General features: G+C 51.0%; 1 protein-coding gene across 1 annotated transcript in view; it reads right to left on the bottom strand.

The window, feature by feature from the left end:
- Positions 1–359: 359 nt before the first annotated feature.
- The window catches only part of C9H4orf50 (chromosome 9 C4orf50 homolog), a 53,490-nt gene continuing 38,188 nt past the window's right edge, over positions 360–15,661 (bottom strand). The window contains 5 exon segments of the mRNA XM_063107295.1: positions 360–602; positions 4,722–4,843; positions 6,401–6,449; positions 13,680–13,862; positions 15,365–15,421. Of these exon segments, the coding sequence (XP_062963365.1) occupies positions 360–602; positions 4,722–4,843; positions 6,401–6,449; positions 13,680–13,862; positions 15,365–15,421 (654 nt within the window).

Genomic DNA, 15,661 nt, shown 5'->3' with positions numbered 1-15,661 from the left:
TGACTCAAAACGTCTCCAGACCTTGCCAAATTTTGCCCTGTGGGTAGCGGTGGGGGGTAAAATCATGCCCAGTTGAGAGCCACTGGACTAGTCATTCAATAGGTTTTGGTACCGTAAATATTTGCTTTGCTGCCTTGACATTTGCCAAAACCAGACTCCTCCAAATTTGCAGGGCACAGTCCAGCATTTCTCCCAAGCTCTGACAATGAGCACAGATCCCTAAGCCAAAGGCAACACCACTTGCCACTAAGTAAGGGCTTTGATTGCTACCAATTTCTTAAAGCACTCTCCAAAGGTTCTGATTCAAATATTTATGGAGTCTATGAAATGGCCACGGAGAATGTGTGGTCCTATTCAATTTATAACTCCAGTGGTGATTTATTGACCTGGGAACTGCTGCAAATGCTTTGTCTAAGCTCTTGGTGAAAAGCCAGGATCCTCGCCGGGCTCTGGAGCTCCAAGGGTGATGGCAGGCCATGAGCTTGGAAGGCAGGACAGGGTACTCCACCTTCTTGCAGACATCATGCAGGGAGTCCTGGTTCCACAGTGACCGCTGCCAGGCACATTCCAGAATCAAGGGAGGGCCCCAAGGGCAGGGGAAGCTGGAGGCAAGAGCACAGTGAAATGGTCTCTGCTTCCACATGCTAACAAAAGCCCTCTGATCACACACTTTACCCAAGAAAGAGATGGAACAACAACTAACATTTACTGTGTACTCTCTGTGCCTGCACCAAAGGCTCCCTGTGCCTGGCAGCCTTCCTTCTATTGCAGTTCAGTGAGGCACATGCCATCACCACTGTGATACAGATGAGGACACTGAGACTGGGGCAGGGTAAGGCTCTCACCCCATGTCCCCCAGCAGGTGCCTGACAGCACAATCACTGATAGGTATCCCCATAGAGTGATATCCTCCATAAATTTTCTTGTTCCCAGGGACAAGAGAAAATGATCTTCCCATTAAAGAGGAATCAGTATCTTCTGGACGCCAGCTTTATGTCCAGCACTTCCCAGGACTCTCCCAAATGTGCTATTTCACTTGCTTTTGCTAAATTCTCCCGACAAGCTATTATCAGGCCCACTCTACAGACAAGTAATAGTCAAAAAGACTTTAAATACCTTATCTAAATTTATGTAGATCTGAAGTGGCTGGCTCAGAGTTCAAACCCAAGCCCATCTGATTTCAAAACCCTACTTTCCCATATCTCCTCCACCAGCCGCTAATATACATGTTATCCCTTCAGGACCAGCATCTCACATCTTTTAAACACCTTCCCTGCAAATGACAGGAAGGACCACCTCACTCAGTAACACAGGACTCCTTCTTAGGCCTTTTTATATTCCTCTATGGGGCATGGCTCGTGTGCTCGTGCCTCACCAGCCAGACAAGTAGAATGGAGCAGCCTTCTCTACCAATCCCAGGAGGCAGAGAGCAGCAGCAGTTCTGCACAATCAGTGCCATCTGCTTCTCAGCGGAAAACGCTGAGAAACAGCAGGGCAGCAGAGGAGAGGAATCAGAGATCACTGAGCACCTCCCTAAGTGCCAAGCCTGGCCGGTGCCTGCCCTCAAGGAGCTCCCAATCCAGTGGGAAAGGCAGGCACATGAATGCACGAAGGTCTGCAGAGAGGCCCATGCAGGTGCCCTCGGAGCACCCAGGAGGGAAAAGTCACCTGCACCCTGAGGAGCTGGGAAGCCCTCACGGAGGAGGAGGAGGTGTCAGCCCAAGTTTGGGGAGAAGCAGGATTCTGCTACATGTTAAAAATTGAAGGTCATTCCAGGCAGAGTAATGTGCACATGGAACACAAACACCAACTTCAGGAGTCTGGACTTTATCTTGTAATTATAATAATAATAATAGTTTAAACCATATGAAACTACTGTTTTTGTGGAGAAAGAATAGTATGATGTTGGCAATTTCATGTAGTTCAACCTATTACAGTGAACATTTATTGAGCTCTTAGGATGTGTCAGGTATTGTTGTAAGCACTTTACATGTATTGACTCCTTAAATCTTTACCAAAAAACCAAAGAGGTAAGTATTATGATTCCACATGCAGATGAAAAGAACAAAAGAGGTCCAGAGAGGTTAAGTGACTTGCCCAGGGCCACACAGCTAAGGAAGCTGAGCCAAGATTCAAACGCGGGCCATGTGTCTCCTGAGCCTGCGTCATTCCCCACTACAGTTCACAGCTCAACCCGGGGATGTGGTGTTGGGGCTGAAGTGGGGGAGTGACAGGACCAGGCTTATGGTATAAAGGGCTAAATGTTCTTCAATCACTAAAGGTTTTCCAGCCTTTTCAGGATATTTTTGTGTATTCTTATCCCCCCCGTTTCTTTCCTCTAAGCTCAACCATAAAATAATTGTGACGTGTGACAAATTTAGTTACTGCCCTTCAAAACTCCATGACCTCATTTTGCTTGTAGGTCACAAATCCCTGGGTGCAGTTATTTAACAAGCTTGTTTTCGCTATGGGAAGCTCTTCCCCAAAGCCAGCCAGAGATATGCTTGCAATCTGTTTTTGCCCAGGGCATGGAGCACTGTTCCCAGATGCCCATCACAACTGAGCAGAACCAAGACTGCAGGTGAAAACACAGCACTGGGAACCGGGACAAGGTGCCACGGCGTGACCTTCTAGAGAGAGAGCCCAGCACCACCACCACCCCCCGCCCCACACTATCCATCCAACAGGTGTCTTGAAGACCTCCCATGGGCCAGGCACCATGTAAAGCATGGGAACAAAAATGTTTAAATTGATATTCTGTCATCTTGCTGCAAAGGTACAAAAATCCCCTGCGGACTCAAAATTATTCCCAACCGAGGAAGGGTTTTTATCCAGTGGCATTCTACATGTGTGGTGACAACTCTGAAGAGAGACGCAGACCAGCTGAGAAACGTGGAACCGTGAGGGCGTTAAGAAGCGTGTTTGGCTTCTCCGTTCATTTGACTGAGACTCTGCCTGCTTCCTCGGGAGCTTTGCTAGAGGTTTCCGCCAGTCTCACCGAGAGCAGACACTCGAGAGCTTTTCCTCAGCTGAGCTGCAGACTGGAGCTTCAAGGGAGGCAGGAGGGTCTGCTCCCATCTCACCATCCACAAAGTCCCAGAACACCCTGGTCACACCGTAGTCAGAGGGCCAGCTCCAGCGCCAGGAGGCCCGGGTTGGGACCCCAGTGCTGCCACTTTCTAGCCGTGTGACCTGGGCAAGCTATTTGCCTGCTCTGTGCTGACCTGCTCTTATGGCAAATGCGGGCTAATGCTGCTCTCTGTGCTGTGGGCCCACTGTGAGGACTGGGTGAGCTAATGCGTTCCCGGCACCTGTAAGGGCTCCAGAACGGGAGTAGGCATCTTCTCGTGCCTACTGCTGCTATCGCCATCACCGTGACCCTCTCCTACAGTCCTCTCCACCTCCCAGACTTCATGCGCCAGCCATGTTTAATTGCTTGCAAGCCCCCCAATACTTTGTGAGCACCCACACTTATCTTGTACATGTTCCCTTGGCCTAAAGACTTTCCACCTGCTCATGATAAGGCAGGTCAAGATCAAAAGTCAGAGGTAATTTTCCCAGGAACAGATCGATGCTGAAAAGAAGTTTTTATTGCTAGATAATAAGCCTGTGGACAACTAATTTAAAATGAGATCCACCAGTCAGAAACAAAGAAGTTTAAGAAGGTCAGTACCCACAGCTGTCATTTTGAACGCCTCCCTGTACAGGGCACTATGATAAATAGTCCATACGCATGACTTCATTCAATTGTGCCAGCAATGCTGAGAGGTAAATATTATCTCCATTTGTTAGATAAAAAATTAATATAATCATGGAGGCAGGAATAAAAGATGGGCAAAAACCAATAGCAGGTTGAAATAAAATGAGTAAGATCAGTTTCCTCTTGAGCAATGACTGATTTTTCTCTCCTTGAGCACTTCTAATATTCCAGACACCCGTTGGCTCTGCTTCCCTGATGTTTACCCTCATCACGGCAGTAGGCAGGATTGTGCCCATTGCACAGATGAGAAAGGTAATATACAGAAAGATTAAGTACTTAGCCCAACATCCGCTGAATTAGAAGGGCAGGGCTGAGACTGGAACTCAGGTCATTCAGACTCCAAAGCCCGTAAGTACATTAAATCTTCTCAGGGAAGAAGGAGCAGATTGCTGCTCTGCAATGGCTTGTGAGGGTATTTGGACCAAACCTGCAGTGAGGCAGAGTCTGTCAGTGATAGGGGTGGCCAAGAGGTGGAAGGCTGAGCAGAGCTCTCGACAGCCTCACCGCTGATGGGGCCACGGGGATAGGACCCAGAAACTTTATGCCTCAAGAGTAAGAGCGAACAGGAAGCCCGCAGACCCATCAGTCCTGATGTCAGGGAGATGACCTGTCCAGGCCCAGCCACCCATCAGAGAAAGGGAGGTGCTCTCCAGGCATAGACACTGTCAGGCAGAACCTCAAAAGATGCCTGCAGGTTTTCATGCATGATGTCCAGAACTCTCTAAAAGGTCACCAGACATAAAACACACAATTTGACCAAAAACAGAGATTTTAAAATAGATAATAGAAGGAGACTGGGAGGGAAACAAGGGGCTGCTGGGGTGTTGGTTATGTTCTGTTTCCTGACCTGGTGGTGGCTTTATGGTTGGCACCACTGAGCTGTGCACGTGTGAGTTGTTCTCTTTTGTGTGTGTGTGTTCCTAAGTTTATTTAAGAAATTAGGTGACCAGGGTCCTCTCACCTTCAGAGAATCCAGTCGAGCTGTCTCTTTCAGCCACTCAGCCTGGGGAACAGACCAAGGCTCCGAACACGATGAGCTTTGGAGAACACTGTCTATTTCAGGGTTCAAGAAGAATTTCTGAGCTAGAAGAGAAATCTCAGTCAAGCCTCAACCCAAGATTCTATTTTAAAAACCAACAAGTCTCTGAGCCTCATAATAATTCTTTTCACTCTCTTGCTGTTCCCTTGGTCATTCCCAGGTCCCCATGATCCAGGAAAGAGGCCCTCTCGGATGCCCGTGAACTCTCCGGGCATCTCATCCACACCCCTTCGATGGTACTGTCATGGTCTTGGGGTATCTGAGAAAGCTGCCTGCCTACATCACCTCCTTCAGTGCAGGGGCCACCACCTTTGCCAGCCAGCTTGTCTTCGTAAGCCCTACAACACCTACCTGGGGTCTGATACATGGCAGCCCCCCAGAAATGTTGAATGAATAAATAAATAAATCTAGTAAATTTCCTTCTTTAAAATAGTAAGAAGCTGAGCCCAGAGAAGGGAGGAGACTTGCATGAGGCCATGGAGCAAATTAGTGCAGAAGCAGATTAGCTAGAATTCATGCCTCTCTATCTGTGAAAACAGGTGCTAATTCAGGCTGCAAGGACAGATGGTCAAGGTCCAGAGGCGCAGGTCCATCCTGACCAGTTAAAGACAGAACAGGTCTGTCTTTTGGGTTATCGACACCCTGCTATGTGCCAGGGACTAAACATTCTTGAGGAAGGTCATATTATCCTCCTTTCAAAAATAAGAGTCTGTGGCTCAAAGAGGTTAATTAAATCATCTAAGATCACACAGCTGACAAGACTGAAATCTAGTAATAAAACCCACTAAATAAACAGATCTCAAAAGCAGCTCCGCCTTATAGGTAACACCATCCATACTTTCTCCATGATTTACAGAGCACCTGATAAGAACACATCCCTAAACACATCCTTAGAAGCCCAGTCCACCCCTGTGCCAACAGTAAGCTGCACTGCAACAAGGCCCAGGGAAATTGTATCTGGTCAGGTAGCATCTTAATTTTCTTTTTAATAATAATAATAAAAACAAAACAAAAAAGTCACTCATGCTACCATCTTTCCAAGTAACACTGTTAGTATTTTAGTTTATCTGCCAGCCTAAGTTGCTCATCAGACACAGATGTGCATTAGTTACACAATTGCCATCACATGAAACAGTCCATATCCTACCTTTTTAAATTTAGCAGAATATCATAATTTCCTTACTGTCACATGGTGTTTACCAGCTCCATTTTAGTGACTATATTTCATTGAGTATATGGGTTAATTAGCAATACTGAGGTTCTTTTCCCCCAATTTTTTACTGTTATAAATGCACTGACATGAATACACCTGTCCATAGAGCTTTTCCACACATAGAATTATTTGCCTAGGATAAATATCCAGGAGTGAAACCACAAGGTTGAGGAATTTGAACATTTTTGTATTTCTCCAATGTGTTCTCCCTAAGTTGTGAAATGGGCCAAGTAGGGAAGGGAGAGAGAAAGTAGACCCCATTCCCCTGGACAGTGTGAACGTGGCAGTGGGCATTTCCTACCCCCGCCCCCAGCCCACGGTCAGATCGTCCTGCTGGCCTGGACTTTTCTGAGCACACAGACTTTTCCTAATTGAAAACTGCACTGACCTCTAACAACTGCTGTCTTCTCAGACTCGACATCCAAGTGGTGGCTTGTCTGGAAGCAAAGACACCTCAGAAGTTATTCTGGATGGCATAGGAGAGAAAAACTTGCACAGATGACCCAAACTGGGCCACCGATGGTCACTTCCCCTCCCTGCAGAGACTGCGTTCTGGGGGTCGGATCAGCTCTGCCCGAGTGCATGGAGATGCAGATGGGAACTCCCTCCATCCTCTGCCCACCACCCTCAAAGGAGACTGGGGTTTGGATTTGCTCTCAGGGAACAAAGGTACAAGGAAACAATTCTATTTCCTTTACTTAAATTAAATCTCCAAACAGAGACTGTAATACGTGTGTTTGAGAAACTGCTGTTAAAAGAATTTTTCTTTTTTTTAATGAGGAAATCTGGTGCTCTGACGTCTCTTCTGGAGCCCCTGATTCAATCACCCAGGAATTCATGTCAGGCTTGAACCTGAGTCCTCCACCTGCACCACTGCACAGACTCGCTTCCTCCCGGTCCCCAACCGCAGGGTCTGTAGGAGGTGGAGTGGCAGTGCTAACTCAACTGGTCAGCCCAGCCGCCCCCAGCTGGCTGCACAGAAGCAACTGCTGGATCTTCAAGGCAGGCTAGAGTTGATTCCAGACCGGCAGCCCGGATCCTGCTTCTTCTTGGGTGGTTTCTGGAGGGGCAGAGGCCCTGTGTGTACCGCCAAGCAATATCTTTCTCCCCACATCTCCAGCTCAACACTCTTGCCACAGGTGTCCTCCAGGTATTTGCAAAGGCCACCCCCATGCCTGGGAGGTCCCACTCCCTTTCCTTCTCTGGTGAACTTCTATGTAGATGTCAAGACCTAACTCAATTGTCCCCTCCCCTGTGAAGTCTTCCCTGACTCCACGTGGCAGACTGCAGCCACCTGCCTCTCCCATGGCCCCTGCCATGCTGCACTGTGACGACTGGGCTCTGTGACGGTCCCTGCTAAAATGGATTGCGAATGCAGTGGCTAATACCCAGGGCATAGGTCATGGCTCAACCATCTTCTGATTGACAACCTTATCACACCACCCTTATCAGGAACCTTCTGTACCAGGCATGATGCCTGCTCTCGTACATGCTCTTAGAGACTTCACTACGTCCCCCACAAGAACAGTTGTGTCTTCAAACACCCTGACCTCTCACAGCCCCTGCCTCTGCACAGGCAGGTCTCTCCGTCCTTCCAGCTAGTAAAACCCCCATCTTATCCTTTAAGGCCTAGTTCGAGTCCTTTCTCCTCCAGGAAGCACGTTCCCGGATCAGTCTTCCTCTCCCCACTGCACGCTGCTGGGGCTGCTTTTCATCGCCCCTGGGTTGAGAGTCAGGTGTCTCCTCATCAGATGAGACTCCTTCAATGTGAGAAGGAGGTTTCAATTGTCTTCATGTCCATGGAGTAGCCTCCAATGCATTAAACTGACTTCTGGTGGCACTGTGTCAGTGTGTGACTGGTGACACGTGTGTCCTTGTCTGCCTCCAGCTCCAGGGCTGCACATCCTCAGGCTGAATCCTGGCTCTGCCCCTCCTGATTCCGTGATCTTGGCTAAGTCAGGCTCACCCCGTCCATTGTAGAACAGAAATACTAACGTGTTCCATGCAGGGTTTCGTCAGAACGAAAAGAGAAGGAATGTCTACTAAATGCTCGACAACGAGTAGGGGACAGATGAAGGGCAGCCCCACACTCTCCACTGCCTCTGCCTCTGCCCCCATGTAACTTTTGGGGGAATATTCTAAATCTCATAAAAGGCAGGAGCTAAAGAGAAAAAATAATTGCCTAGATCTTTGGAGGCCTAGGCTTGGGGGTTGCTGACTTAATGAATTAGGGGAGGTTAGGGCTTTGAGGACCAGTTCTCCAATCATCCAATTCTCGCTGCTCCTTTTTTTAGGCGAGATTCCATTTCCAAAGGCCCATACATAGATCGCATTGACTAATACCCAGAGGATAGCAAGATGATTCCAGGAGGTGGAGGGAAGAGGAAACAGCAGGACGAGAGGAGGTAAAATTAGCAGGCTCCTCACTAGGTCACCTGCATCTCTTCGGGATCCAGATGACTCCCTGCTGCTAGCACGGCCAAGGTCCCTGACCTACCTCACCAAGGGAGCAAAGCTTTGGCTGTGCTTGAAGGTGCCCCAAGCCTGTGGGTGCCTGTGTGTGACAGATGCTGTGCTGGGCATTTGACTTGGGGTAGCCCTGGAGGGAACATCAACCCCGACTTGGCCTAAGAGGACAGGTGGCTTAGAGAGGTGGAAGGGCAAGCACCAAGCTAATGTGGGGCGGTGGGTAATTGTTCAGAATCAGGGCAACTTCGTCTGCAGGTGAATCTCCGTGTCTAGAGAGGGTGCAGTAAACCACACATCCCAGGAGCGGCAGAAGCTCTGGAGGGGCCAACCCCTCAAGTTCTCTGATGGGACCCTCCATCTGTGGAGCACACCACAAGCCAGAACCTGGGCGAGGTCGCGTCCGTGTGAACAGGAGAGCAAGCTGCCATATTAACCAGCGTCGTCCCCAGGTGAGTCCCAGGACCCTTGCCCTCCGCTCCTTAGTGCCCGGGGAATCTACCTCCAAGGTCTCGGGGGCAGGGAGAGGGAATGACGTAACCGGACACAAACAGCAAAGGCCTTTCCTTCTCCGCTTGTGAATGTCAACAGCCCAGGTGCAGGCAAAAGCCAAAAAAACAGGTCACCTGGTACCAGGTGTTGAGGGGGAATTGAAGAGAAAGGGGTGGGGAGAACTGCCCGGAGCCCTGCCCACCCAAGGCAAGTTTGGGGAATAGGGTGGAATTAAGGAACCCCAAGGAGGTTTTAGGAACCAGAGAACAGAGGGAACCCGCTCTCCCCTTGCTTCCATCTCCAGCTAGAGTCAGGAAGGTGCCAAGACCCCAGTGTTCCCAGTTGAAGACACAGTGGGGAGCTGCCCAGGCTGACCTCATGGAGCCCCCCACCCCTCAGAACGAACACCTGAGCTGGGGAGCGCCAACAGAGCTGGAGGAAGGAAGCCGGGCAGACACGGGGGAGATCCGTGGATGCTGGTGACCAGGACGACACATCCGCTGATACCAGCACAGCTTGATGGCAGACCCCACCCCACTGCCATGCATCTGCAGAAAGGGTGTGGATGCCGAGCTGACTCCACCCACCGAAACCAGGGCGAGAAAAGAAAATGGAAAGAGAAAGTCTCAGTCGTGTGCAGCAGGGAGCTGCAGTCACTGAGCCCACCAACCGGCCACACCCCCACTCCCGAAAGGGCAGATTCAGCTCTGAATCCCAGAGGCCACCCCTGGAGGGCAACCGCAACCAGCTCCTGTTCCATGCTGAGGCTCAGTCTCCAGCTCCTGGACCATTCTGGGGCTCAGTCTCCAGCTCCTGTTCCATGCTGAGGCTCAGTCTCCAGCTCCTGTTCCATGCTGAGGCTCAGTCTCCAGCTCCTGTTCCATGCTGAGGCTCAGTCTCCAGCTCCTGGACCATTCTGTGGCTCAGTCTCCAGCTCCTGTTCCATGCTGAGGCTCAGTCTCCAGCTCCTGGACCATTCTGGGGCTCAGTCTCCAGCTCCTGTTCCATGCTGAGGCTCAGTCTCCAGCTCCTGGACCATTCTGGGCCTCAGTCTCCCTCTTTCCGACCATTCGAGGCTCAGTCTCCAGCTCCTGTTCCATTCTGGGGCTCAGTCTCCAGCTCCTGTTCCATTCTGGGGCTCAGTCTCCAGCTCCTGTTCCATGCTGAGGCTCAGTCTCCAGCTCCTGTTCCATTCTGTGGTTCAGTCTCCAGCTCCTGTTCCATTCTGTGGCTCAGTCTCCAGCTCCTATCCCATGTTGAGACTCGATCTCCAGCTCCTGTTCCATTCTGTGGCTCAGTCTCCAGCTCCTAGCCCATGTTGAGACTCGATCTCCAGCTCCTGTTCCATTCTGTGGTTCAGTCTCCAGCTCCTGTTCCATTCTGTGGTTCAGTCTCCAGCTCCTGTTCCATACTGAGGCTCAGTCTCCAGCTCCTGTTCCATTCTGTGGTTCTGTCTCCAGCTCCTGGATCATTCTGGGGCTCAGTCTCCAGCTCCTGGACCATTCTGGGGCTCAGTCTCCAGCTCCTATCCCATGTTGAGACTCGATCTCCAGCTCCTGGACCATTCTGGGGCTCAGTCTCCCTCTCTCTGACCATTCGAGGCTCAGTCTTCTCCTCCATGAGTGGATGTTCGGAGGATGAAGTGAGTTAATCCACTGAAGTGCCGCATGAGGAAGGGCCGTGTTGGTCTTGGCTGACTTTGCTTGGAGTGAGTGAGTGAAGGCCACCTCTCCAGTCAGAACCCCCCAACCCACACCCCATCCTCTCAGTTATCTGTGTTTAGAGTAAGCCCCCATCCTAGGGGGGCAGGGGCCAGAGAATGTGAATGGCCCAGAACACTGTGAGCACCTAGGGGCCTGGACCCTCCATGGATGTTTCTGGAAGATATGCTAGCCCTCCACAGCCCAGCCTCAGGGCTCCCAGGACCAGCCCCTCGGTGTTCCAGCACATCCCACCCCAAGCCCATTAGTGTCTCCCCAGCCAGCCATGCAGCCCTCCCAGGCTCTGAGCCAGAGCCAAAGGCCTCCATCAGGAACTCCATCTGTGTTCTCTGAAACAAGTTATTGCCTATGAAACAAGGAGCTATGGACCCACTTCCTGCCCAGCTGCCAGCGGGAGCTGCCACCACCACCACGAGGGACAAGATGCTCCTCCCCCAGGGCTCTGCTTGGCGCCTGGGCCTTGGGGCAGAGGCACGGCTCCTTGGACTCTGCAGCCCAATCTAGCCCACATACCCACTGGATTTGTCTTCCCTGTGACCCTGCTGCAACACCTAACTGAAGAACCAAGTGCAAATGCCCCTGTGGGGGGTCAGGCGCCCGTGACCTCTTGTCCCGCCTGAACTCCCACCTCTCCTTTCACATCTCCTCCCACCTCTTCTCCCTCAGGACCCCACACTGCAGCCAGCCTGGAGTTCTCGTAGTTTCTTAAATACATTACAATTTTTTTTCACTGCCTTATACCTGGACAGATTCTGCTCACTGAAGATTGGACTCCCAGTGACAAGAGAGACCAGCTCATTGAGGGCTTAGTGTGGGCCATCTTCCCAACAGCCCTGTGTTGTAGTCAGCACCCCTCTCCCACAGGGGTAGTAACTACAGTGACTGTGGAAAGATCCCCTAACACCATGTTCAAAGCCTAGGTTCAGTGCTGAGAGAAGTTACTCAACACGCTGAGGGCTGAGTTAGAAAGCTACTTACAGATGCATGACTTTGGGCAAGACCTGTAACCTCTCTGAGCTTCAGTTTTTTCACCAGGAAAGGGGCTCATAATAGTGCCTTCCCCAGGAAGGACCACCTGAGTGCACTCACAGCAAATGCTTAGCACAGTGCCCTCCCCAGCAAGGGGTATGTGTAAGTGTTCTCTCTTGAGGACATAGAGCTAGATGCTGGGAGAGCTGAGATTTGAACTCAAGGCTCCCTCCTGCCAGCTGCCCACACAAGGACCAGGTTCTTACTATGTGGGAGACCCTGTACAAGGTGGTCAATGAATGACCAACTCATGCATCATGACAATCCTGCCAAGCAGGTTGCACTATTCCCATTTTACAAGAAATCTCAGGCTCAGAGAAATGAAGGGTCTTGCCCAACGACACACTTTGGCCTGTGCAATAGTTCTATTTGTCACAGGAAATTAATAAATTAATGTCTGGTCTATACATCAGTCTCTGTGAGTTTGGTCATTGTAAGTCAGCCTGTCCAACCCCAGTGAATATTTCAGTTCTAGTTTCAGGACCTGCAAGACCAAGGAGTAACCCTTGGAAGGTGATCAGTTATGTGCCCATGCAGCACCCAGCTGGCCCTTCAGGGTGACACCCACTGCATCTGACACCTCCCTGGAACTTGGCTCTCAGTCCTGCCTCTCTCCACAGAGTTAATGGGCCCCCTTGTGCACCCCAGGGTCTGTACCAGGCACTTCAGCAAAATTTTACCCTCTTTCCTCATCCTACCCTAGCTCTGAAGGAGGCTTGAGCCTCTCAGGCAAGAGAAGAGCACTAGACTGGGAGTCTGGAGCTCTGGATTCAAGTTCTGGCTCTGAACCAAGTCACCAAGGCCTGAGCAAGGCTCTCAGCCTCCGGGTCTCCACCTCCTCAGCTATGCAGCAGTTTGGACCAGGGGACATCTGAGACTCTCTGAAAACTGTGCAGGAAAGGAAGGGACAGAGGAAGTTGGCCTTGCAGAGGCCAGGCTGGGAAGGGCTGAAGAAGGAGACTCAGACCTGGTGCCAAGTAGCCGGGAGCAAACCTGCAGACAGAGCCCTGGAGAGAGCATGGAAGCCAGCTCAGGCCATGTTTACTGTGGAGGCTGCATTCCGCCCTCTCACCGTAAGGAGCTGAGCTAGTCTGGTGGGGGCGTTGCTGGCTTGTGCCCAGGAACAGGGCTGCATGCATGCGCCTGGGCAGGCAGGACTGAGCAGCCACAGGTGTCTGAGGCACTGCTGTTCAGAGTCTAGCAGAGACCTTGGAGCGCCTTGACCAGACCTGGGCCAGGAGAAACAGCACCGTCACCACCCATGTGACCTTGAGCAAGTCTCCTAACCTCTCAAGCCTCAGTTTCCTCTTTTGTTTACCATTAGGAGAGGAGATCTTCATTCATTTGGTTCACTGTTCATTCAATGAACATTTCCTGAGCAGCTTCTCTGTGCCAGGCACTGGGGAGACAGAGATGGCTACAGAGTGACTCTGGCCCCGACAGAGAGGTGCCAGGAAAACTCCCACAACTGTACAGGAAAATCCCTCATATGTGCCACGTCACACATGTTCATGTGCAATGGAGGACAGAGAGGGTGTGGCTAACTCTGTGGTCCACGGGATTCAGAGCAGACCGCCTGGCAAGGTCACACTTTGTACTGTGCCTTGAAGGATGGATAGGAGGCTGATGGGTGGACCAAGCATCCTGCCAGAGAGATGCCAAGTGCAAAGGTCCAGAGGCACTCATGAAAGAACTCTCTGGTAACATAAAGGTGGTGATGCTTGTATGACACTGAATTAAACTTGCTGTTTGTGTCTGTCTCTGCAACATGTCATGAGCACTTTAAGGGTGATGCTCGCCAGAAGCACCTTCTTATGCTGGCTCAGAGCACAGGTGCTGGCCAGCGGGCAGAGGAAGGTAGGGGAGGAAGGAGGGGCAGCTCGGGTTAGGCAGGTGGATGGGATGGATGTGTCCTCAGCCCCAGAGCAAGCAGGGACAGGGCTGTCTGTGGGGATCTACCTCTGGGACTCCCGGAGCCAGGAAGGTGGCTGCGTACTCAGCCAGTGCCACGTCATTCACCATGTTCCGTGCCAGCTCAGAGAGCAGGAGATTCACCGACCCATGTCTGTGCAGCTCCTGCAGCAGGTGAGCAATTAGGCGGTTCCTCTCCCGGCACTTCTGGACCAGGGAAGCCAGCTTGGCCTGAAAGAGTGAAGTCCATGGATTCAGGGCTCCCATGGGGGATGCACGGCTGAGCTGGGGGGCAGGGTGGGCTGGGGATAGACCAGCTCCCTGCTCTCTACCCCCAGCTCTGCCCTAGCTCAGCAGCAACCACCTTCTTCCTGCAATGCCTCCCTCCACCCAGAAGCCAGAGCTGCTTTGAAAACACCCCCCAAGGGCTCTCCACTGCCCTCCCAGTGGGGTCCAGGTGCAGGACAGCAGGATCAAGAGCGTGGATCAGCTCTGGGACCAAGCTCCTATCCGCACCTCAACTTGCCCATCTGTGCAATGAGGGTTGTTAAGGACACCAGGATAAAAGGAGATGGTGCAGGCAGAGCACCCAGAGTGTCGTGTTTTTATTATCTCCAATGTACAAAGCACTTTATAGCTTACAAGGGGTTATGGTCTTCATTTAAATAAATGGTCCATGGGCTGGCCAGTTAGCTCAGTTGATCAGAGCGCAGCCTTATAACACTAAGGTCGAGGGTTTGGTTCCCTGTACCAGCCAGCTGTCAATAAATAAATAAACATATAAGTAAATGGTCCATATCAAATGACGTCAATAAGAGAGAGGAGGATGAAAACCTCCCATTTTCAGAGCTTTACAGTTTACTCTCCACTTTTCCATCCATGATGTCCACAGAGTCTCATCAGGAATTATTTTGATTTCTATTTAACAGATGCAAACTTGAGGCTCGGACAGACGTGGGATTCTGGGATGGGAAATGACTTTAGAGATTGTGCAGCCCACATTTCCAATTTAACAGTTGGGGAAACTGAGGCCCCAGGATCAGGTCAGTGGGGGTCCATGGTGTAACCATGTTCTGCTGACACCCAGCCTAGGGCTCCTCCCTATCCACCCTGCCCGGAGAATAGAAAGAAAGTTCAGACCCTCCAGCCTGCACCCAATCCATGCCCACATTTGACATTAAATGTGTCACCTTTGCCAAATTCCATGTCCAGCTGGCAAAGAACATATTAAACCCCGTGGGCCTGTAACGCCATTTCTGGGTATTTGTCCTAAACATAAATGTCTTGATACATGGGGGAAACATTTCCAGAAAAACTGTGCATCACAGTGTTTATATACAGTAGGGCACGAGGGAGAGCGGGAGAGAGAGGCCCGTGCTTGAGCATCAGGAGGCGGGAGCGGGGCTAAGAGCCGACGCGTCGCGCTTCAGTCCCGCGTGAACTGCCGCTTCGGAGGCGGGTGGCTGCACGGGCGCTCCTGCAGGTTGTACTGTCGAGGGGGAAGAGCAGGGCACAAGTGCAGAGGACGGTGGGACCTCAGACACCCGTGAGAAAATACTGGAAGGAAATACACAAAAATGCTGCATTCAAATGGGGACTGGGATCTGGTTTGGGATCTGGGTCTCCTTCATTCTCCTTTCCAGTATTTTTATACAATGGAGATGCACTACATTTAAAATCCTAGGCTCTTTTTTGCAAAGAGACATTTCTTAGTAATTTTATGCACACATTACCTTCAGAGGAGCCACAGCCAGTTTTGCTTCATGCAGCTTTTTCTGAAGTTCTGCAAGCTGAAATAAAACCAACAATTTTGACAATCCTGTACCACACCATTTACCACAACTCAGGGCTTCCCCGGGCGAGCCAGGCTCAGAGGTTGTTCCTCATCTTCCCTCTTTACCTGCATGGAGACTCACCACTGGTGACAGACAGAGGTCACTACCATCACTAGCTCAGCAGGATCAGGGAGGAGAGCAAGCCCTGCCAGACTGCAGTGGCTGGGCCAGCTCTGCCACCTCCTCCTTTAGGAA

This window comes from Cynocephalus volans, chromosome 9, assembly GCF_027409185.1.
Source record: "Cynocephalus volans isolate mCynVol1 chromosome 9, mCynVol1.pri, whole genome shotgun sequence".
Classification (NCBI taxonomy): Eukaryota; Metazoa; Chordata; class Mammalia; order Dermoptera; family Cynocephalidae; genus Cynocephalus; species Cynocephalus volans.
Note: the sequence above shows the minus strand (reverse complement) of the source record. Positions and strands in the feature narration are given on the sequence as shown.